The sequence below is a fragment of the Raphanus sativus genome, chromosome 5, assembly GCF_000801105.2.
Source record: "Raphanus sativus cultivar WK10039 chromosome 5, ASM80110v3, whole genome shotgun sequence".
Lineage (NCBI taxonomy): Eukaryota > Viridiplantae > Streptophyta > Magnoliopsida > Brassicales > Brassicaceae > Raphanus > Raphanus sativus.
The window spans coordinates 35761949-35786860 of NC_079515.1; the positions used below are offsets into that span (position 1 = coordinate 35761949).

Here is a 24912-nt window from a genome sequence, read left to right on the forward strand (position 1 = left end):
CACATCAAAATAAAAAAGGAAACTATAAAGAAACTTTAAACAAAAGCAAATTGAGCTCAAGTCTTGAGATACAAAGACTCACTTGATAAAAACCAATCAGAAGAAAGATACAATCTTTCTCCACTTAATAAGTAGAATACATAAGAGTGAGAAATACAAAAAGAAGGCAGGATCTTTCAAATTTATTTGATTTAATTAATAGTCAATACCTTCTAAAATTAGATGCTCAACAGAAAAAGTTTGAATTTTTCTTAGGATAGATCTTAAACTCAGAAAACCCACCACAGAAAAGAAACTCCAAGTAACAAGGAAGGAGACTGTTTGACAGATTTCAAATTTGGAGAGAAAAATGCCACAAGTGCAAGTGAAAAGATTCAGCTTCTTCTCTGCTTCACAAGGAAAGAGAAAAAAAGGAAAAGAAGACTGCTGTCTGTTTTAGAGCCTTTATTTCTGATTTTTTTTTCTTATCTTTTTGAACTCAGAAGACTAGCAGTTATATATTTTTTATTATTAAAAATATTATCCAAACAAGTTTGAATGTCTTTGGTTTTTGCCACCAACTGAATTTTGAAAAAGGTGAATTTTCAGCACCTCACATGTTCTGAAATGACGATTATGTCCTCTTTGTGTGTGTTTCTGTTAAGTGTTAACTGATGTTTTAAATGCTCTTAATTTGAATAACACAGATACGACTCATCTCTCAAAGACTCAAATTCTTTTGAGAAACATTCGCTATGCTTTTGTAAACTTTTCGGTATGTATTTATTTTGATTTTTGAAGGAGTAGTTATTAACATCAACGACCTTTAATTGTTTACCATTTAGTTTTGCAATTTTTTTCTTTTTTTTTGAGAAGAATACATTGCGGCATTATACATTGCATGCACAATAAATATCTCAACGGTGTTATAAGATGAAAAACTGAAAAAAGACAATGCGAAAAATGCTGCAAATTTGCGACTACGTGTAATATACGAATCTTTAAGACAAAAAGCAGTAAAGTGGTTTGATACAAAGGTCACAAAACACATCACAAAGGTCTGTTTCTAGGTGTTTATCAATCAACTTTGTCTGCCACTATACGTTTTCAGTCTTGTATCCCAATTTTGCATGTCATACATGTTTAGAATTCGATGAATGAATCAAAATAGTGTATAGGGATCTCGATTTTACATAACAAAATAGCACTTGAATGAAATATTGCCATTTTTCTTTTAACTCACAATCGCGTTATATAATCCCAAAAAGGAACAGACAAGAACATACTTTTCTTTGTTTGGTAAATGTACAAAATATGGTAAAACCTCAATGTCACCCTTTTTTTTCCCTGAGAACTTGTGCACATCCAATCTCCAAGGGATACTGCGCCGCAAATGAAATTAGCAAAGCTTTAGGACAAGTCAACATGCAAGTGATTTAAAAAATATGACCATAAAAAAAGGTCCAAACCTGAAGTATGATAACTATTAACAACTGCACTAATGGATTAGCCAAATCCTTAAATGATAACTCAAATAACAACAATATTGCTCAATGCTCGTAAATAGTTGCATCTCCATGTATAAACCTACTAATCTCTCCATGAATAATACGTCTATCGAGTCCAATATGCTAATATTGGACTCTTATTTGACTAGATATCATGCAGTTTATAGATACTTTTATGTTTTCCTTATGAGCACAACGCACTAATCACTTTGCTACTCTCCATCATAATTGCATTGATAGAAATAGATAATATCCAATTACCCAGCACAATCAATATCCCATCATCACCATGCGAAGCCAGTGACAGTGAGAGACAACACACCCTACATGGTATCCTCTATCTACATGAAAATTCTAAATTTACAATGCACAAAATTTCCATATTAAAGCACAGAAATCAGATCGACAAGACCTTGACGTAACCTAATCTAATTACTTTCAGCAGCACCGTTTTTTGTTCTTTAGGTTAAGCCGAAGACAAAAAAAAAATTCTTTACATAATCTCAACATCCAAGGTTAGCGCATTACTCAGAAACCCGAAGAATCAAAATAAGCAAGGATATATATATATCATTATATATATATATATATATATAATATATTACTAACAGCGAGGAGCAGCAAGAGCAAGTCAGGAACTGAAAAAAGAGACGAAACTTCTTGATCAGCAGACAACATTTTCAGCTCACTCTTGCAAAACAGATAGATGCCTACCACGAAAACTAAACTTCAAGCTTAAATATATGGCATCGATAAAACAACACCCCGTAAATAATTTTGAAACCTTTCACAATCCCATAAACAGCAAGTAGTCCAGTCTCACAAGACAACACAAAAATCAAACAAAGGCTTCTTCCTAGTAAGGCAATTCACAAACCTCAATCCAAATCTTCCCGCCTGGTCTCAAGATTAGCTCCACCTCCACTTCCAGGTGCTCCCGACCCAGAACCAGGCTCAGAACCATCACCATCACTTCCCCTAACCGGCCAAGGCACCTGTATACTAAACCTCCTCCCCGTCTCCACCGACCCCTGTCCATCACCACTACCCTGAGCCTGCCCTCCTTGAACCTGACCCCTACTCTCATACTCAGGATCATCCGTGGGCAACTCGTACCGACAAACCGGACAAGAGTTATGCAACTCCAGCCAAGGCATCAAACAATCCTGATGAAACACATGCTTACAAGGCATCTGCTTAACATCCCACCATCCTCAAACTTCATCCATACACAAACAGCGCACTGGTCATTCTCAGACCTCATCATATCCTTCGTCACCTTAACAGTTGGCAACCCCCTCGATCGCCGATTTCGAAGCCGGAGGAGTTCCGTAACGGTTGGGATCGTTCTCCGCGAGCTGCTGAATCAGCTGCTCGAGTCCAGGGCCGAAGAAGTAGTCCCCGAGGTTCCCGGGATTCGGCTCGACGGATCGGACGGGATGATTCTCGATCACGAACTGCACGTGCGTGCCGCTGGATCGGAGATGCTGGAGGTGGTTCTGGAGAAAACGACACCGGATCGAAAGCTTCGTCGTCGTTGTTCTGCGCGTTGGAGGAGCGTGGCTGAGGGCTGAAAAAGCTCGGGGCTACGTTGGAGGATGAGGAGGAGCCGAATAGGAGAGGGAGTAGGTGGAGAAAGGATCGGCCATGGGAAGAAACCTCCTCCTCCTGCGCCGGGATTGAGATTTGGGGGTGGATTAGGGTTTGGCTCGTCGTATTTCTTCGAGAAAGCCACCGGAGCAGAGAGGGCAGAAGGGATCGGATGTGGGGAGATTGAGATGTTGACTGTGCGGTTGCACTGGTAACAGAAGAACATCTTTTCAACCGCCGTGGCGGTGGAGTTTCCGTCGGAGGACATGACGGAATCTGTGGAATTTTGGTCAGAGGGGGGAGATGAGAGAGAGAGGGAGAGAGAATGTTTATGGCCGACTCAAAACTCTCCCTCCGAACGATGATTATAGTATTTGGGCTTTAGCCCACATACGGCCCATTTTAAATCAATACTATTAAATGAGTCTAATTAAAATAAATAAATGGAAGCTATATATAACTGTTTTTAATGGAAGCTATATATAATTGTTGATTATCAGCAGTTTCAAGTCCATTGATAAAAACAATTGACAAAAAGAATCCAGCATTTGCGAGACCCACTTTCTCATACACATAAACATATAGTTGATCGTTACAGAATGTAGAATGTATTTTAGGTGTGAAAATAAATAGATGAATAATATATGGTTGTCTAATACATATTATATTTTTCATGTTTGATGTCACAATATAATTGACAGTAGGTACCTAATTGTTGTATATAATTGGGCGGTTCATTTATAAGAAACAGGTTTCTTCAACAATATAATGATTTTGAGTGGTTTCCTTCAAGATGGTTATATTAAGTTCCATTTATTAAATATATTTTTATTTTAAAATAAATGTAACTCTGTTAACCCATCTAAATTAATATATTTAATAAATCAAAATAAAATGATTTAAAAAATAAAAATAAATATATTTTCAACTTTTAAGGCTTTTTCAAAACAGTCTTTTAATATTTTGTGCATAATTTTAGAATTCTTATTGCAATAATTTAACACTGAAAATATGTTTAACGTTAAATTTATTCTATTAAACATGAATATAATCTATTAATAAATTTATGTATTTTATTTATTAAAAGAGGAACATGATCTATTGATAAAATTAATATTAAACATAAATATAATTAAAATTTAAAATTTAAAAATTAAATTTAAAAAAAAAACTAAAACAAGAAGTATACCCGCCCTTCGAAGGGGGGTTAGAATCTAGTATGTTCTGAATTTTGAAGGAATTTCAGTTTTGTCTTGGTCGGTTTGACTAAGAAAGTTTCTAATAAAGATAAAATTTAATGAAAAACATATTAAAGTAAGAACTATGAGTCAAATCCATTTAAATCTAATTAAAATGGATTCATGTACTGTAATATAATATCAGGAATTCAATTTATGTAATTCAATTCATAACTGATCAATTATAAAACTGGGTTGTCATCTGTATCTGATATTCTTTTGTCAAAAAAAATCTGATATCCTAAAATTAATGGCTAAAAGCCTAAAAACCATCAGCATAGAGATTAGGCGATCTTTAACCACTGATATTGGTTTCAAAACATCACTTTGTTTAAATTAAAGTTGCACTAATTCTACATAAGCTTTTTGATTTAAATAAATTAAACATTCTTTCAAAAAAAAAAGTTACACGTCGTAAAATTAAAACACTTTTAAAATGTTTCATTACTTTTAACTTAAACAAAGTGTTGGAACAAGAGAGGTACTTCAATCTGTGAGAGATAATAAAAGGTTATTCCAATCATATAAGAAAATGGTAGCAACACTTTTGGATACATCTGAGATATCTACGTTTATTATTCTTGTCTCTTGCTTTAACATTATGATTTTTTCTCAAACAAAGATTCACATGATTGTTAAACAAGAGTACAAAAACATAAGACAAACTGATTCAACTTTCAGATATTTTTGTTTTCTTGACCTTTTTTATGCCGAACTACAAATGTAATGAAAGAGTCATTGATTAAGAAGAAAGAATAAACTGAGTAAAAAGCTAAAGTGCTCTGCATTTAAAAGCAGAGAAGGATTCTTTCGAGAGTAAATACATTATTCTACATTTCATTCTTATTTCATCCTTTTATCATCACCTTTCTCTTTCAAGTTTTCTCCCAAGTCTTTTCCTCAAAGAAAACGTTGTTCCATCATCATCTTACCGCCTTCTATTGCAACTCATCAGCACTAACACCAACATCACTAAATTAAAACACTTCTATGAATGTTTCATTACTTTTTACTTAAAAGGGTTGAGCAAGAGAGGTACTTCAATCTGTGAGAGATAATAAAAGGTTACTCCAATCATATAAGAAGATAGTAATAACACTTTTGGATACATCTGAAATATCTACCGTTATTATTCTTTGTCTCTTGCTTTAACGTTATGATTTTTTCTCAAATAAAGATTCACATCTTTTTATTAAAATTGAAGTACAAATAAAAATTCACCCTTAATTTTTCTTAATATTTACCAACTTGTGCCATTGATACTAAATATTTTTTAATAAAATCGAAAATTAAGTGTAATTAATGGAATATCTTTTTAGATGTTAGTTACCTTAAATTTCAAAACAAAATCTCAATAGATATGCACAATATCTGACAATAACTAAAAAAATAGAAAATCATTTTGCTAATATTAAATCACAACGTATTTTTGTTACATGCATAAATAAATCATTGATTAAATTGTAGTCTATTTATGACCTGATTGGCTGATTCCACTGCATCTATAGTTTTTATTATAAACGGTGATTTCATAACAATATATAGGAATTCACTATTATTAATTTATATTATTAAAATTGAAGTATAAATTAGAAACATAAATAACAATTTTAATAAGATGTTTGTTTGGAAACTTGGATATCAATTTAAAAACATAGGTTTTTTTGAAAACATGAATATCAATTTAAAAATAGGTTTATTTGGAAACATGAATAGCGATATAAAAAATATAATATTGTTTGGAAATATAGATAGCATTCTATTAAAAAGAATGAATTTATGTTATTAAGAAAAATTGGAAATCTTTTATATTATGAGAAACTATATATTTGTGTCAATTTTAAAATATATGAAAATGAGCTTATCTAATAATCTAAAAGTATCATTTGTCTAAGATAATCATAAAACCAAATTTAAACTTTATGTACATATTTCAAATAAAAATAAAAATTTAAAGTTGATTTATATCAAAATTGATTTAAATATATATATATTATATATATATATATATAATTCAAAATTATTTTTTACTAAAATATTTTCCAACAACCATTATCAAAAAAATGTTTTCAATATATGTGATTATTGAAAATATAATATATGTGATTATTTATATGATAGTACATATAAAATACTATTAATTATATGTTTGGTGTGTTTTAAAGGAAAAAAATAGATTGTGAATTAGGGGTGGGTATTCAGGTTCGATTTAGGTCTGTTTGGGTTTTAGATTTTCGGGATCAAAGATTTCAGTCACATTCGGATATTTCTAAAATTTTGATTCGGATGCGAATTCACATCTTTGCGGATTTGTTCAGATTCGGATAACCCATTTAAATTCATTATATACTTTAAATTTTCAAATATTTAAACAAAATAATATAGTACTTATACATTTCAATAACATATTAGAATACTCGAACTCAACATATAAATTGTTTTGATTTAAATATTTGGATAGAGAATCAATAGTTATGTTAAGTATTTTTTAGTGATTTGAGTATACTTTAACTATTTTAGATATTTATATATATTTTCAACTATTTCAACCAACTTATAAGTACCATATATATATTTTGTATGTTTTATATACATTAAGTCAAAAATATATATAGTATATAAATCTATTTCGAATACATTCAGCTATCTGAAATACTTCGGTTAGGAATGAATTCGTTTTAAGTTATCTAAATACCAAAATTTTGATATTTAATCAAATTCGGTTCGGGTTTTATACTTCTTTTGGATCGAGATCGGTTTATTTTTTAGATTCAGATTTTTGCTCAACTCTAATATTGACATGAAAAACAACATATTTTATAAAAAATATACACCCGCACGGGCGTGCGGGTCAAAATCTAGTGATTGTTAAATAAGAGTACAAAAACATAAGACAAACTGATAAAACTTTCAAATATTTTTGTTCTCTTGACCTTTTTATGCCGAACTACAAGTGCAGCGAAAGAGTCATTGAATAAGAAGAAAGAATAAACTAAGTAAAAAGCTAAAGTCTCTGCATTTAAAAGCAGAGAAGCTTTTTCGAGAGTAAACACATTATTCGACATTTCATTCTTATTTCATCCTTTTATTCATCACCTTTCTCTTTCAAGTTTTCTCCCAAATCTTTTCCTCAAACAAAATGTTGTTCCATCATCATCATCATACCGCCTTTTGTTGCAACTCAGCAGCACTAACACCAACAGCTTCATCAGGTATAAACCTTCCCCAGAACCAGTGTGCCTTCCACACTCTGTTCATCTCTTCGATTGGTACATTCTTCGTCTCAGGCAACATCAAGTAGATGAATATCGTCATTATGAAGACAAACACCGCAAAGAAGAAGAATAGTCCAAACTTCATGTGACAGAGCATTGTGAGGAAGAGCTGAGCTACAAGGAATGTGAAGAACATGTTGACCGCTACGTTAATGGCTTGTGCTGCTGATCGGATCTCTAGAGGAGATATCTCACTAGGTACCAGCCATCCCAACGGTCCCCATGACCAGGCGAAACCCGCTACATAGATGCAGATCAGTGCCACGATTACATTAGCATCGGTTTTCCCTATGTTCCCTGTTCCAGCTGTTCCAAATTTGACTCCAATCATGATTCCAATAGCGATCTACAACACAAATAACGATTATTGAGTGTTTGTCAAGAAACGTAAAGTAGAGCTAGGGCTAAGGTTTAGAATTTTGTAGTACCTGAGAGATAAGCATTTGGATACCTCCCTGGAGGAACAAGATTCTTCTTCCAAACCTATCAACTGTGAAAACAGCGACGAAGGTAGACAATAGCTCGATGATACCCGTTACCATAGCTGATAAGAGCGAGGCTTTATTACCAAACCCTAAGGTCTGGAACAGAACGGGCGCGTAAAACGTAATGACATTGATTCCTGTAAGCTGTTGGAAGAATGGAATGGAGCAAGTCATGATCAACTGTGGTCTGTAACGTGGAAGCAAGATGTTCTTCCACGGATGTTTCACTTGCTTAGACTCCTCACTTGCATCAATGAGATCTTGAAACTCTTCTTCGACTTCATCGGTTCCTCGGATAGATCGAAGCATTTCCTTGGCTTCTTCAGCGAAGCCACGTTCGATGAGGGAGTTTGGAGTGTCAGGAAGGACCAGAGCTCCGATCATGATCATCACAGCAGGGACGCAAGCTAAACCTAGAGAGATTCTCCACCCAATGTTCCCTTTCATCTGTGCAGTGAAGTAGTTGATGATCGTTGCAACAACAATACCAAATATGATTGCTACTTGAAATCCATTGTTGAACGCTCCTCTAAGATTCGGAGGTGCCATTTCCGACAGGTAAACCGGAACCGACTAAAACCAAAACCAAAATCTATTAGTATAAGCCGCTGTTGTAACTTCTCTATCAAGTTACTTCTAATGTGGAGGGAATAAAATACTATAATTTCTAAACTTAAAATCAATTGTCAAAGAAACTTACCAAATTAGTAAACATTTTATATATTATTTTATTAATTCTCAAAATACCAATGTAGACTCTATACATTTTTTTTTACATAAAACGTTTTTAGAAACCTACCTGATTAGCAAATCCAACACCGAAACCGAGTAGAATACGACCTATGAGAAGCATGGCTATGTTTTGGGCAAAGCCGTTGAAAGCAGAGCCGACAAAGAATGTGAAACCACCGAGGAACATAGACCATTTCCTTCCGAAAATTCGGGTTATCGTGGAGGCGAATAAGGAAGAGACCAAAGCCGCTAAATAGAGAGACGAAGTGAAGAGAGTGAGAAGCTCACTATCGAAACGACAATACTCGTTCTCGTGTGCGTTCTTCCTCTTCTGGTACACGTAAGGGAAAAACTTTTCCAAGAACGGATCCATTGAGGTTACCCCTCCTACAAGCAAATGTTTTTAAAAAAAAAACCTAAATTACTCTCTGGATATTTGCTAGATCAGATCAAAGAAGAACAAGACTTGAAAAATACCTGAGATCCCGAGATCGTATCCGAAGATGAGACCACCAAAAGCACCGATGAAACATGTCACAAACACTTTCGGTGTCAGTTTGTAGTTATAGTTTCGAACTCCCGGCGTTTGACTGACGAACCCTCCAGCCATTTCTCTGACGTGGTCTAAGACTCAGTGTTGTTGACTTTTCTGTTTCACAGAGGAGCAAACAGAGTAGATTTTGTTCTTTTTCTTCTTGGAGGTAGGTCTGGTTCAAACAAAGGAAAGAAACGATTTGATTTTGAAAATGGTGAGGAGCAATTGATATTTATAGGATCTGAATAATTTTAATTTTTTTTTGAAATTTAGGATCTGATTAACTTTCGGCTTACTTTGATGTCGGAGAAAAGAGCTGTTCTTGGTCTCACACTTGCCTATTCCTCTGGATCTTATCTGCTTCCATAAATCTCGTGTCTTTTTATAGGTTTTATGATATGAATCTTTTAGTTATCAGTACTTCCATTTCACAAAAATATAATGTGTTTGAGGGTTTTTATGTTTGTTTTACAAAAATTAACGATTTATGATCAGCCCACAGGCGGTCCCACATAAGATGTTTTTGATTCTTTTATGGAACGTTATATAGTGACTACTCTTTTTCTTTTTTGAAACATATATAGTGACTACTCCTAGACATTTTACATGGTCCCAAAACTAAAACCAATCCGAAAAAATTAAACTGAAACCAATCTAAATTTTCAGGGATACGTGTATGAGTTTAGAACCTTCCTACTGAATCATTCGGACCTGGTAAAAACAAAAGCGAAGTGGCATAAAAAGATCATGATTTTATGCATATGAATTAAGCATATGATAAGTATCAACAATGACACTAATGGACCAGCCAAATCAACACTATTGCTAAATACGTGGTTGTATAAGGGGATGTTAGTGGGAGTAACATCTATAAAGAGTTTGTTGATTGTAGAAATCGAAAGATTTGTTAAATTTGAAAATAATTGTATAGAGTTTTGTATATTGTGAAATTCTATGAAAATAAATTGATATGATGATTCTAAGAATCTAAACTAAATAGGTAGTATTTTAAAAATCTTGTGTTATGAACTAAATAGTGAAGAATACAACTTCCAATAACACAAACTTTAATTGATTTAAAGAAACACTAAAATCTATCTTTTTTAATACTCCCTCTGTTTTTTAAAGATGCATATTCTAGACTTTTCACATATATTAAGAAATTACATTAAAAATGCATTGATTCTTGTGAATAACAATTTTCCATAACCTTTAACCAATAAAAATCCAATAAACACAATTAATTTTTTTGAAGTTAACAAATTTTCTTTAAATAATACATTGAAAAAGTAAAAAATGTATCTTTTTAAAACAAATTTTTTTCCTAAAACATGGATCTTTAAAAAACAGAGGGAGTAACAAAAGATTGTGTATAGAATTACTAAATTATCAAATTAATAACACTAGATTCTAATGAGAACGTGGGAATCTACAAACCAACAACATTAGATTCTAGAAATTTTTTAACAATTGCTATAAATATAACTTCCACTAACCTTAGAACCAACTCAAAAGTTAGTATTTAGCAAATAAATAAATAAATTAAAAGTTAGTTTTTAACCTTTCAAAGTTCTTGGATACCAAATTTTCATCAGCAGCAATGGTGCATGATCTGTAGAAACAGGAATCAAATTTGCCTCAGCAGCAAGCAACAATGTCTCAATCTAAGCATCATTCAACCACCCTACAATATACCCAATTACGACTTGACCCACAAGTGCTATAAAAATGAAAATTATGATCAAGTAAATGAAATGAAAAAAAAACACAAACTAACAAACACTATGAAATTGCTGAAATATATATTTAGTATTTTGATGTTGACGATGCATAAAATGAAAATCAGACACAGCTGAAGTAACTGTGGGTCTCGCGAAGGAAGACATCGCAGGAAAATGTGGATATAACATCATTAATAAACTTTAAACATCATTAATAAACTTTTAGTCAGTTGCATGCACAAGTAGAGCACAAATAGTCATATTGTTTTAGAGGACATCCAGAAATTTTTAATATCCCCTTTATCTCAATCATATATTTGTTTCTAATATTTGTTTCAATCTAAAATCTTTTAGATATCCAAAAATCTGGATATTGTAAGTTATATTAGATATTCATATATAATTTGTTAATTATATCAAAAGTAAAAAATGCATAATACCATCAAATAATTTTTAAAAGGTAAAATGAATAAATCATCAATAATAGTAACATAATAAATAAACATCTTAACCCAAATCATAAAGCCAAAATCAAATAATTCAATACAAACGACTTCAGTATAAAAATCATACGTAGCATATGTTTCAACAAAAAAAATTAATTGGATATGCAATATCTAAAAAAAAAACTTTAAAACAACTTAAGAAAATAAATGGACCAAATTTACATAAAATATGTATAAATATTCATAATTACATTGCATATTCATAAATGTATGGATCAAAGCATATATTCGTTTTTCAAAATAGTACTTATGATTTATTATTTGCTTTACTTTAAAAATTTACAAATATCTGAATTTATGGATTAAGTCGAAATGTATAGCAACTCAGATCAAATTTAGTAGATATAACGTTCAGTCTTGATTTTAACTTTTCAATTTGCTTCTGTCATGTACCCGATACTGAATTCAGATCTGCCTTATTCTTCTTCAGACTCATGAGATATTAATGTTTTTTAGCACTCCATTGCGTAAGGAACCAAGGATCAGCAAAATTTATACTCAGTTACATTATATCATATTATTTTCTGTATACTGTTTTACACTGTGTTTTGTATTTAAATAAGTTGAAACCTTAACCGAGACAAATGTAGTTAAGGACATCGTTTTGGTGTACTTTTTGTTTTTGTTTTGACATGTTCCTTTTAGTATATATTATTATACGTGCTTTGATGTTGATAAGCCACTGATATATAATCGGGATACTGGTATATAAAAAGATAATTGGTTACCTTCATAATTTCCCAAACCAGCGACAACCAAACAATATTGGAAAGATCAAAAGGATCGAAAGACCAATTACAAAATCAGGAGAATATTGCTGCTAGCTAGAATCTTGAGAAAGCTGAAGAAGATCTAACATTTCAAGATCAACACTCTTACGGAAACTGTATTTGGGCTGACATGCAGCCTCGGACAAAATTATATGGAGTCATACGTCAAGCGGTCAATAGGCAGTTTCTTCAAGTTATTAATTAGTTTCTACGGAATAGGCATGAATTTTTGATTTACGCCCGACTAACCTTCCTGTGATCCGGTTTTAAAGCCGTTGGAAGCTTCCTACTGTGTCTTAACTGAAACATTTTCTTTTGCATATAATTTCTAACGCTACTGCTACATAAATTTGTCGATTCAACATTTCTGAATGCTCTAAGCAACTTTTTAACAACACATTTTTTTATGTTTCATGAGTTATTTAATATCATATATGTCTATAATATATGTCATATTAATGATTGGTAAATATAATTTTATGAAGGTAATTGTATAGCAACATTAGTCAATACTATCATAAACATGTCAGTATTTAGAAATACATTTACTCGATATAAGTATTTGCAAAAGTTTCCTAATGCTAAATTGTCTTACAAATACTATTATTATCAGAAAAAATTATATAAAGGTGGATTCCCCTCTAAACCATTCATGCAAATCTGTAACTCGTTTGGGGCAAGATGAACGCAACTGGACCCCACTTGTCATCGGTGTGGGCAGGCTTCCGAAACAACGGCTATGACCGAATAGCATCAGTAGCGCAAAACATTTGGCGATATAAAAAGTTACATTCAGTTTAGCATAAAGTTTGCCAGTTAGGTGAAAACACCTTTATTTATTTTTCATCTTTTCACTGTTTGACATAAGGTAAATCAATCACTTTATTCTCTCACTGTGTTGGAAGAGAAAACAAGTTACGATGGCTTAAACATTTCTTTTTGTTTTTGTTATTTTATTTATTTTATTTATTTTTACCATTTTCCTCTTAGTTGCTCCAATTGATTTACTCTCATTTCCTATACTTAATTTACTCTCAATTACTCTATTTTTAACCAATCATAACCAACATGTGATCTGAAAGTCCGGACTCTATTACTATATGGTGTAAAACAAATTCACTTTTTATGTTTGTACCTTATCCTGACTCAGATTTGGAGACAAATATAAAAGCACCTCCAACAATGGTATGTGATAAAAATAAATTAAAAATATAATTTAACTTAATGGTATGAAAAGAAATATAATATATTTCATTTGTTCATTTTAATCGTGAATCCTTTAAAATGTATATGAATTCGCCCGAATTAAGCTTTTATGAAAATTTTATTCCATAAAAATGCATCTCAGACCCATATACTTTTTTGATTCTTTGGAATATATGGAAGGCCATAAACAATTTTAGTCTTCAAGCTTATAAAAGCGAAACTGGCTACTTTTGTTAATTGGTCAAGTGCATATACACAAAAAATGGAAACAAGAAATGGACCCGTCCAGGCTATGGATTGGTGAAGTGCAACTAAGATGCTGCTTTTAATCTCCAAACAAATACAGCAACAGCAGGCTGGGTTATTCGAGATTCTTTGGGACATGCAAAACATTAGAATTCATCTGTTTTAACACATTCTTTTTCGAGTTTAGAAGCAGGAGGAAAAGCTTTGATGAGTGCTACGCAGAGTTGCTAGATTCTTGGGATGTAGACACATTATTTTTGAAGTATTTGATAAACGACATTCATTAAGGGCATATAAACTTCGGCTCATAATATTTTCGTTTGTTCCTAATTTTAATATAGTGTAGCTTGTAATAGTTAAAAAGAAAACTCCAAATGAGGTGTATTACAATGGCTATATTTTTCCTCCAACATGGTTATCACCAAGTTTGCATTCGGGCTATATGAACTTCAATATTCTTACCTTTGTCGGAATTTTTCTGTACCTCAAGTTTTGCCGTCTTAATTATCGTGCATATCAACCAACAATTATATGTACTTCAACAATAATTTTCTAGACGCAGCTAAATTTTATGTCTGAAAAAAAAAGAATTTAACAATTTCCGATTCCTCATCTACCTGTGGGAAATTAAGAGGAAACGGCGACGCATAGACCCCGACAAAATTTTACCGACACTACATAAAATGCTTACACGACGACTAGAATACACAGATCATAGGCGGTGCTCTCATCGTATATACTTCGAAAAGAAGAAATATCCAAACCAACTTCTATATATACAAACATAACCGGTCGTACTATTGTTAGACTTTCTTTTGAGAGAGACAACAAAAAAAGAGAGAGAGAAGGGAATGTCGTCCTCAAGGGAGCTACAATACTTGGAGTACACTTACAGAAACAACCGTCCCACGACGGGTCTTCTCAACTCCATCTTCATGACCACCGTCAATACCGCCGCTCGTTCTCTCGTTTCTGTCGCCTCCTCCACCACCTCCACTCCGGAGTTGGCTTCTAGGCGGTGGTCCGCTTCGGACCAACTCAGGTTTCATGTCTAAGATGATGGCGTGGCTCTCCCTTTGAGTTTTCTTTTGTTTCCTTATTCCCCCCCCACCTCATCTCATCTCTTCTTATTCTTATCATACTTTCAGTTTCGCGTCGGGTCTTCTCACCGCGGTGGCGGAGAACGCGTTGGTACCGGTTTCGGCTCCCTCCTCCTCGTCGACGTCATCAACGGCGTTGGTGAAGTATTCAGGGTCGGCGGATTTAAGCATGATGATGAGGGGTGACGGCGTTGATGCACCTACAGTCAGCTCTCTCGGTAGAGCACTTTGTCACGTAAGTGTTAGTTTGTAACCTTTCATTATTTGTTGTTAATTAACATTAACGTTTTATTTATTTTTTAATTCTGCTTGGCGATTTTTTTTTAACGTTTAACGTCTTTATTTCGATTTGATGAACGAGATTCGCTTGTTTGCTTGGGTCCGATTAAGCCATGACGGTCATAACAGCATACGTAGACTTGTGGTCTATGCATTGTTTGCATAACGCCGAAACCCGATCTCTAATTGAAATATAATATTTTCTCTTATCTATATCATAAAATATGATTTTGGAGCTTTCTATCTTTAGACACTCCACGAGGTGCCTAACGTGGACATTTTATCTATAATTTCCACGTGGGTAACATGAATAGTGCCCCGTCATACATGAAAACAAATAGGGAAGTGGATGCATCATAGGCTCGATAAGACAAATCTTGAGGTGGTAATTACTTCCTTCTTAATTAATGAATCAGGACTAATTAACCAATTATCATAACTATTCATAAACTGATTTTTTTTGTTCAACATTCATAAACTGATTTATCTGCAAAAAAGTATTGTTTGTTAAGTTAAGATGTATACATATTTATGCAAATCTTGCATAAACTGATCAATTACATTGAATATATTCTCTGTTAATGGTTTTAATTTGCCATTTATACATCATAATATGTGTCTACGAGTAGGTATTAGCGTTGATGAACGAGATTCCAGTAACCTCAAGAAAATACCATTTTACCATGGGAATGGCTGAGAAGATCATGGAAGACAACGCACAAAGCTGCAGCGCGGAGCTACTAGACGTCAATAGAATGGCCCTCGCGTCCTCTTTCGCGCGGACCACTGCGCGTTTACAGGACTCCTTGAAACGCTCTCGAACCGCAGACGAGCCCTTCGGTGGTCTGCCTCTGCGCCTCGTTAGTGCCCTGCCGTTAGGAAGCTATGTTGCCTCCTCTGTGAGAGGGCTGACGACAGCAATCAACACGGCCAGGTCCTTGGCGGATATGGCTGGTAACTTGTTATCACAGAGTAAGAGGAGAGAGTCTGCGTTGGTGAGAGCAGGTGGTTATCAGGAGAATGATGTTGAGTTGGCTGTTGAGAAGCTGGCGGAGGAGCTGTTGTGGATGACAGAGAAACTTAGGCGTTATGGTGCAATTGAAGAAGGTATAAAACGGTGGAGCTATGCTTCCGGTTTAGCTTCCTTGTCTCTCACGGCTGCTCCTAGGGTTCAAGGCCTTATGGTCAAGATTTCAGGTATATATTGCATTTTAATTATCCTTCTGGACTTGGTCCTCTTTAGTCTCTACATGATCCGTGTTTTACTTGTTAAATCTCTCACTATAATGTCTTTTGCAGCTGTCTTAATTGGAGAGTTAGCACGAGACAACACACAAGTTCCGGGACAAGTGAAGTTCAGGCTCCTTGCAAACTGGCTACCTCTATTTAGCCACGCTAGAAACGGGCTAGCGTTTCCCGTGTTGACAGGCTACGAGAGAGTTGAGGTGGAACGAGCCATAGACAAAGCTATCTCGACATTGCCTGCATTGGATCAAGAGATATTGCTCACAAATTGGCTCCAAGATTTCTCAGTGTCGGCCTCCGAGTGGCCCGATCTCACCCCAGCATATGACCGATGGTGCCACTCCATTCGCCAGATTGCCATGTAGACGACGAATACTATAGTCATTATGGTCATGTTACTAAGAGAACAACAAAATATGGATGCGTCTATCATATTAGCTTTTCTGTGCAAACATTTATCTTTAGGTAGTAAGACTAGTTTCGACCTAGTTAAAGATTCAGACATGAACCATTTTGTTGTATCTCTCGATCTAGTTGTTCAAGTAATTCAAAATCTCATATACGGAAAAAAAATGAAAACAGATACTAGAGTGTAAAATGGGAAAGGCAATAGTCTGTCCAAAAGAGATTTGAAAAAAAAAAACAAATGGAAAGAGATGAAAAAGAAACAAATTAAACACTATCATTACAGCTAGTGATGATCTCATTCGTTTGCTTGACAAATGCGTTGTTGATATGTACTAAACTTGGAACATATGAGCAAGAGCACACGAGTGGGGAATAGTCTTCCATGGGGATGGAGTCTTGGTGATACTCAGACTCTCCGAGACCTACTTTTTCAAAGTGTCCATTCTCCCCAATGAGGTAAGCTGTGTCATAGCAGGTCATTTCAGATTCGTCTATTTGAAAAATTACAGCGACTTTCTTCTCCTCGTCAATGAAGAAACTGGAACCATCATGGTGAAACTGGAATTCAAAACCTGTTAATGGTTTCAAGTCAATTTTTAAGAAGGGAACCCAGGACACTGCATTGGGCTCAATCTTAGTTGTCACCCAAACCTCCACGTCGCACATACTTGAGGACTGATATAAGGCTGCCAGTTTCTCATCTCTAAGAGAAGAGAGTGTCCCGGTATCTTCAGTATAGTGCTTAAACGGAAAAGGCAGAGGCGGTCCAAATCTCTCTTTTGTAAAATCAAAAGAGAGTAAGATAGCATGGGGCTCGGCTATTTCTTCTGGTCCTCCAGCTTCTAATACTATTTTTTCTTTAGCAAAAAAATAAGTGTTTCCCTTCAAAGACACTCCACGATAGTAAAACATTAGGTTCCAGTTGGGAGTGATATCGAGAACTCTCCATGAATCAGAACAAATATCGTAGATTTCGAACAGAGAAACATCGAAGGCATCCAAGAAGAACCTCAAGATTTTGTGTTCACGGTTATTGCTGTCGTATCCGAAAGCGTAAACGTCTAACCTGTTGTAGTAATTTCTGGGTTGGATCCACCTGGTTTGTCCTAAATATGGGTTCCAGACCAGGAGTGTAGTTTTGTTCTCCTCTTTGTCCTTGGTAACGCATAACAATAAGCCATCGCAATGAAATACTTTGGTTACCTTGACATGATTAAGTGAATCACCGGTGATCTCCCTTATAGATGGATCCACGAATTCTTCTCCATCGAGGATTCCATGGAGATGGAATCTCATTGAACAAAGCTTATAGTTTTTCAACATGAAGCGTAGAAACTGATGCCTCTTTGCTTCTGCTTTACACAAAACCCTAACTTTGGATAAACGGTTCCATCGTTTGCAAGTGGATCTCACGGCTCCTATAGAAATTATGGGAACCCTAGAGAGTATCTTCTCTACCAAATCCCACGAAAGGTCGGAGATAGCCGTCATCGTTTGTGTTTCTCTCGAGAGAAATTGAGGGTGTTTCAATAGAAGAAGAGGGTGCACAAAAAAAAAAGAAGAAGACTATATAACCACGCAAGAAAATAGGTTCATCACGTCATGACACGTGTTAGCCTTTTACGAAACTCACCGTTTCATTATTATCTTCATGGGTAATGTATTTTAGGGACATCACCTCCAATGCCTAATCTCCTCCTCAATCAATCTCCTATGCACCATAAAATATCCTATACCCATCAACCATTAATGAATATGCGAAAAGACCAAAAGGACATCCCATATTTTAATTGGAACCCAAAATTTGATCCCATTTCCCAAACCAAAATCGGCATCCAACATAACTCGGGTTTGGTCGGATCTGAATTGGATTGGTCTGTAAAAAAAATGGGTTGAGAAATTAAAAGTGGTTCTTATGTTTGTTGGTTTGGTCTAAAAAAAAGAAAAAAGTGATTCCCTCCCCCCGTAGCAGCTCCCTAGCAGCTCCTCTTGCAGCTCCTCCTCCACTCCTCTCTCTCTCAGCTTCTCGAACGCTGCCGTCTGTTGCCGTCGGGGCGGATAAAGTTGCAGCCGGTAAGTTATGCTCTGTCCTAGCATTATTTCGGAAGTAGGTTTTGGGGGTTTTAATAGATTTGTAATTGTGACAAGTTTTGTTTAATTTCGGGGTAAATTGGTATATAATGAATTTCGGTAGGTGAATTGGAGTTGAGGGATAGGGATAAACCCTAGATTATTCAATTGTTCTTGATAAATTGTAGTAAAACTGAATAACTGGGTACAACTGGTAGAATTAGGAAAACAGGGAAAATTCGAATAACTGGTAAAACTGTAGCAGGATAATAGTAGGGGAAATTGTAGTGAGTTTCTTTTGTTTGTTCCTTTTGGCAGGACACAATGAGCAATCACGTCAGAGATATACCTGGTAGTCCGAAAGAGAGCTACAAGATGTTGTATAGTTATTTGTACATGTTAGAGCAAGTGAATCCGGGGACAAAAACCTGTTTGAAATTGGATGATATAAGTAAATTTGAGTACCTTTTCATAGCTTTGGGAGCTTGCATTGAAGGGTTTGCAGTTATGAGGAAGGTGATAGCTGTGGAGGGGATACGTCTGAAGAACGGTGGTGTTTTAGTTTTCGCGAAAGCTCAGGATCCTAATGGTCAGAGGTATCCACTTGCGTTTGCAGTAGTAGATGGTGAGAATCTTGCTAGTTGGACTTGGTTTTTCGAGATGCTTAAAAGTGTTATACCAGACTCTTCTGAACTGGTTTTCATTAGTACAAGAAATCAGAGCTTGATCTTCGCCATAGGAAACGTGTTTCCACAGGCTCACCATGGTCATTGTTTATGGCATTTGAAGGAAAAGGTGAAATTGCATGCTTGTAACGTCAACAAGAATATAGTCGGGCAAAAACTTATGGAGTTGGGCAGATATTACACGGTTGATGACTTCAATTCTGCTTACGACTCATTTAAGATAAGATGTCCTGCTGCGTACAAGTATGTGGAGGAATGTGGTATTGAAAAGGACAAATGGGCAAGGGTTTTTTTCCCACGTGATAGGTACAACTTGGATACAAGCAACACTCTGGGATCAATGAAGAACGTGTTTAAAGAGGCAACGAGGTGGGCCTTAATACCAATGCTGGATTGTATCATTAGGAAATTCTCTGATTGGTTCACTCAACGGAAGGATGTTGTTTCTAGATCAATGAATACAAGACTGGTGCCTCGGGTTGAGAACTACTTGCACGATCTATGGGCTGTTGCACATAAGCTACCTGTGCGGGAACTTGATAGTTACGAGCTTAAGTACGAGATCACTGACGCTGCAGGAAAGGTGTTTTGGGCGACCTTGGTTGGAAAAACTTGTACTTGCAAGGTGTGGGACTATGAAAAGTTCCCTTGTCTGCATGGACTGGCAGCTTATATCTATTTCGCTAGGAATGTTGATGGCAGGCGCCTTGATATCCATGAGTTGTGCTCAAAATACTACTGGACGGAAATGTGGCATTTGGCGTATTCCAGAACACTTAATGTTGTGCCCGACATGGCTTCTTGGAATGTACCAGATCAGATCAAGGAGGTGAAGATCATACCTCCAGATCGCATCAAGCGGCAAGGAAGGAAAAGGGTTTAAATTTGGATGAATTTGGAGTAATGCATATTTCGAGTAATGCATTTGGGTACTTGATTTTATGTTGTAATCTCTGGAACTTTGTTTCATTTCGTGTTGTGTCGTGTTGTATGACTTGGAAAACTGCGTAAAACTTGAGTATAGTCAATTTATAACAAAACTCGGTTATCAATTTCAGAACGTTTATTTTTTTTTGTCAAACAAATTAAATGTTTCTTTTATAAATGAATAATATATTTTTAATGAATTTTAATGTAATTTCTGAATTTTAGAATAAAATTAACAGATTATATAATGAATAATTACTAAGTAAGCAGAAAATATATTTTTAATGTAATTTAGGAAAAAAATCTTTGTTGGATTCCTTGTCTATTTATAACAAAACTCGGTTATCAATTTCTGAAATTTAGGAAAAAAACTCTCACGTATCTCTTACGAGACCTTGCAATTCCAATAACACTTTGTTGGCCAAAGACATCTTACAAACGAAACTTTCGAGTTATATCTATTCGCTAAATATAATTGCATGGAACTATATAAATAACAATTTAAACTAGTAATATTGAAGGTAAAACTAGATAACCAATTTAAATAGATTAGTAACACTAAATAAATTAGAAACCGACAAAAATATAACTATGACCAAAGTTGGGAATACTAGTATCTTGGGTATAACTAAGAACAAATTTTTTTTGGGCAATTATCTCATTTTAATATCTCACTTTCAGTTGGGCCCCTTTCAGTTTGACTTTTTCCCCTTTTTCTCTAGCCTCTCTCTCTATTTCGGGTCTCCCATTTCCCCATTTCCTCTCCCTCTCTCTCTCTCTATTTCGAGAATCGAATTCTCTTCCCCCCCCCTCGCCGAGCAAGTGAGATGGAAAAAGTGAAGATGGAAGTGGGTTCGGGTTCGGGTTCGTCTTTATCGCAAAGGAGCCGCCGATTTTCTTGTCTGAGGTTGTGTCACTGTGGCTTGCCAGCGAAAATAAGGCAAGCTTGGACTGACAAAAATCCTGGTCGACACTTTTATGGCTGTCCGCGCTTTAAGGTATGAATATATGATGGAATCTGGATATAATGGAATCTGGATTTGAATTGGGTTTGAATTTTGACCTTCCCCTTATTGCAGCTTGGAAATGAATGCAAGTACTTCTCTTGGTTCGATGAAGAGGATGGTACAGAATGGCAAAGGAGAGCATTGCTTCAAACCCGTGATGAAATCCGAGAGAAGAATAAAGTGATTGAGCAATTACAGAAGACCATTTCTGAAATGAAAAGTCATTTGGAGAAGAAGAAGACAGGGAAGGGCGGGAATGACGAAAATGAAGAAGATGACATTGTTAGGAAGTTTGAAGAATTGTATGCTTAGTTTAAGTGTGGTGTTGAAGAATTAGTTTTCCTAGTATTTATAGTTTTCCTAGTATTTCTAGTTTTCCTAGTTTTCATTAAGTTCTCCTAGTTGTCCTAGTTTTCATTAAGTTCTCCTACTTTTCCTAGTTTTCCTTAAGAGGCACATTCAAAATATAAGATTGCAACATCCATGATAACAAGATTGCAACATCCATGATAACAAGAACAAGTTCCATCCAACATACCTAAAAAGTCAAGAGGTTTCCAACATCCACACAACAACAAAATAATGGGTCCAACTTCCCACAAAATACATAACCGAGTTTACAAAATACATAACCGAGTTCTTCACTCCCCGCTTCCTTGCCCTTCATCCATAGCTTTCTTCATAAACGCCTCAAACGGAACCACCATCCTTTCCTCAAACTTGTCCATTGTCTTCTTAACTCTCTTTAGCTGAGTGCCAATCATTTTCACTTGTTTGATCAACTCCTCCATCATCTTCTTCTGGCTTGCGCCTCCTTCCTCTCCACCTACTTCGTCATCCTGATCTTCGTCATCCTGATCTTCGTCGACAGCCTCTTGTGCATTTGGATCACGCGCAGCAACGTCTACATCATACATCTCTTCAAAAAAGACTGAATGTCCTTCTGCAAGACGCTTTACCCAACTGTCAATAGAAATATCATCGACATCAACGTCGTCCTCCTCTTCAGTCAGCTCTTCCAAAAGAGCTACTTCTTCTTCTGTCTTGGTAGGAAGGATGCTGTGGATATCCCCTGACTGATACCAAAAAAGTAAAACCAAAAAATAATACATGTTAGTATAATGCTACAACATTTTCAAAGTTTGTAGCACAAGAAACATTACAACATTTTCAAGATTGTAGCAGAAGAAACATACCGTTATTTTGTCCAGTTCCCGATTCAATTTTGAAAGTGAGAACCCTTTCATCCCTGCTGATTTAAAGACTGATCTGCACATCCTAGGACAGTCTATATCGACGTCTTCAACCTCTTGTCTGAACTTCAATCCAAACTTGGGAATTGCCTCAAAAGCAAGCAACTACATACCAATCATGTACAAACACTTAACACAATAATATTAATAAATGATAAGGTAATTATCTTCAATTGCTTACCTCCAGTGGCAGACAGAAACCTGGAAGTGGCCATAAAGTCTTCTCTCTAACCCGACCTCCAAAATGATCCATGGTGTGCGATATCTCCTTAACCATGTAATCAAACGAGTACCTCCCCCATGGAAAGTTTTCGCAGAACTCGAGATCGTCCACAGCTCTTTGGAAGAATTCCAAAACATCTTTGGCGCCTTTTCCTACTTTCGTTTGCGCACAGATAACACTTCCTAAAAAGAACAAAACCATCATCTTCAGCCGGTCTCTGTGTTCTCCCATAGCCAACAGCTTCGCTTTGACATCCTCAAGCCTTATTGATTCTCCCTTCTTAAAATGGCGCTTCACGAACTTTCTATCACCAAACTCCTTATACCCAAGTGGATAGTTGCGGCAGCTAAGACCTGAGATCAAAGCGTGTTCTCTCAGGCCATAGCGGATGGGAACACCATTCACAATGAACCACACTTCCTTCCTCTTCGAGCCATCCACTGTCCGCAATAGCAACATCCACATTCCTTGGACCATGTGGTTTGAGTCCTTCTCCATGTGGAACACGTGACAGAATTGTGGATGCTTCTCAAACCACTTCCTCTCAGTATCACTCATCTTCGGTTTGAGATTAGCAAATGTAACCATAACGTCATTGACGAAACATTTGGTCGCTATCTTTATTTGTTTCTTGTACTCCGACTCATAGAAGTACATCCTCAACGGTTTGATTGCCTCGGTTGCCTCTAATTCCTGCAAGTAACATTGTGTTCTACATCAGTTATTCAAGTACTAAAACATAGTTCTCCTAAGTTATCCGAGCCTTTCCTAATATATTTAGTTAAACCCTATTCAAGTTTTACAGTTATTACCTCTTCTCCTTGCCCGAGAACCCCGTCACCATCACCATCAACATTTCCTGATTCCGCTTCCAATGGGGGTTCCTTCTCTCCTTCTTCTTGATTTTCATTTTCGTTTTGACCTCTGTTCTCTTCGGGAGTCCCGTTCTCTTCGGGAGTCGGGAGAGTCCCGTTCTCTTCCTCCTCTTGTATTTCTTCTTCATCTTTGTTCTCTACTTCTTCATTGCTATTTCCTTCTTCATCTTCATCTTTATCTCCATTTTCTTCTTTATCTTCTTGAGATGCATCGCTGTTTCCTTCTTCCTCTTCATCTTCGTCTCCATTTTCTTCTTTCTCTTCTTGAGATGCATCGCTGTTTCCTTCTTCCTCTTCATCTTCGTCTCCATTTTCTTCTTCCCTTTCTTTCTCCTTCTCCGATTCTTCTTTCTCTTTCTCCCGATCTTCTACATCCTTAGCCGGTTCTTCTACTTCATTCTCCTCCGCAACTCCCACGGTTCCAACAAATTCAACCGCCGGTGATTCCTCATCCGTCGTTTTTCTCTTCTTCAAGTTCTTCGGTTTGTTCTTCTTCGAGTTCTTCGAGGTCCCGCTCTTTTGCGGAGGAGGATCCGTTGGAGGAAGCCTATCCTTTCTCTTACCCAGCCTAGTTTCAACCATGATTCACACGTTTTCGGTGAATAATCGAAGGGAAATCGAAGGAATCGAAGTGGGATGTTCTAGGGTTGGGATACGTTTTCGAATTTAGGGGAAACCGTTTGAGAGAGAGGGGGGGGAGGGAGAAATAGAAATAAAGAATAAAGGGGAAATTGGAGAGACTCCACTTGGTTTAAATCGAAATTGAGTGGTTATTTGGATTCGGGTTCGAGATGGTTAAAATCGAGATTGGATCGGAGGGTTTAAGTTGGATTGGGGACGGTTAAGTCTAATTTATGATCTTTGGTTCGTATTTCAATTCGATTCGGTTTTCCCTCCGGTTAAACTTGGTAAAACCCGTAAATAGTTTACCTTCCTTAGGGTTAACTGTAAATTCCAGCAATTCGCCATTTTATATTTTTTCTTTTTTGTTTCATGTCTTTCAAAGATTGACCGATAAGGAGGGTGGGTATAAGAGATGATGTCCCTG

At 35.8% G+C, this 24912-nt stretch overlaps 5 protein-coding genes and 1 pseudogene across 5 annotated transcripts; 2 read left to right on the forward strand and 4 right to left on the reverse strand.

Annotated features, from left to right (window-relative positions):
• Nucleotides 1–1187: 1187 nt before the first annotated feature.
• LOC130512333 (E3 ubiquitin-protein ligase RING1-like) lies at nucleotides 1188–3421 on the reverse strand (annotated as a pseudogene).
• Nucleotides 3422–7182: 3761 nt separating this feature from the next.
• On the reverse strand, nucleotides 7183–9780 carry LOC108861607 (sugar transport protein 4-like). The gene is made up of 5 exons (XM_018635508.2): nucleotides 9639–9780; nucleotides 9285–9514; nucleotides 8875–9194; nucleotides 8019–8648; nucleotides 7183–7936 (listed from the first exon to the last, which is right to left on the reverse strand). Exons 2-5 carry the CDS (start codon nucleotides 9415–9417, stop codon nucleotides 7475–7477), a joined length of 1545 nt encoding a protein of 514 aa, XP_018491010.1. The 5' UTR covers nucleotides 9418–9514; nucleotides 9639–9780; the 3' UTR covers nucleotides 7183–7474.
• A 4774-nt stretch (nucleotides 9781–14554) lies between these two features.
• LOC108837304 (uncharacterized) lies at nucleotides 14555–16994 on the forward strand. Its single transcript, XM_018610362.2, has 4 exons — nucleotides 14555–14833; nucleotides 14940–15126; nucleotides 15800–16367; nucleotides 16470–16994. Exons 1-4 carry the CDS (start codon nucleotides 14643–14645, stop codon nucleotides 16778–16780), a joined length of 1257 nt encoding a protein of 418 aa, XP_018465864.2. The 5' UTR covers nucleotides 14555–14642; the 3' UTR covers nucleotides 16781–16994.
• A 71-nt stretch (nucleotides 16995–17065) lies between these two features.
• On the reverse strand, nucleotides 17066–18335 carry LOC108815659 (putative F-box protein At3g20030). Its single transcript, XM_018588192.2, has one exon. It carries the CDS (start codon nucleotides 18312–18314, stop codon nucleotides 17088–17090), a length of 1227 nt encoding a protein of 408 aa, XP_018443694.2. The 5' UTR covers nucleotides 18315–18335; the 3' UTR covers nucleotides 17066–17087.
• Nucleotides 18336–19217: 882 nt separating this feature from the next.
• On the forward strand, nucleotides 19218–21825 carry LOC108821420 (uncharacterized). Its single transcript, XM_056985884.1, has 2 exons — nucleotides 19218–20456; nucleotides 21586–21825. The coding sequence occupies exons 1-2, from the start codon at nucleotides 19218–19220 to the stop codon at nucleotides 21823–21825; spliced, it is 1479 nt and encodes a 492-aa protein (XP_056841864.1).
• LOC130512624 (uncharacterized protein At3g43530-like) lies at nucleotides 20770–24907 on the reverse strand. Its single transcript, XM_057010795.1, has 4 exons — nucleotides 23802–24907; nucleotides 22948–23682; nucleotides 22710–22871; nucleotides 20770–22589 (listed from the first exon to the last, which is right to left on the reverse strand). The coding sequence occupies exons 1-4, from the start codon at nucleotides 24444–24446 to the stop codon at nucleotides 22155–22157; spliced, it is 1977 nt and encodes a 658-aa protein (XP_056866775.1). The 5' UTR covers nucleotides 24447–24907; the 3' UTR covers nucleotides 20770–22154.
• Nucleotides 24908–24912: the final 5 nt, after the last annotated feature.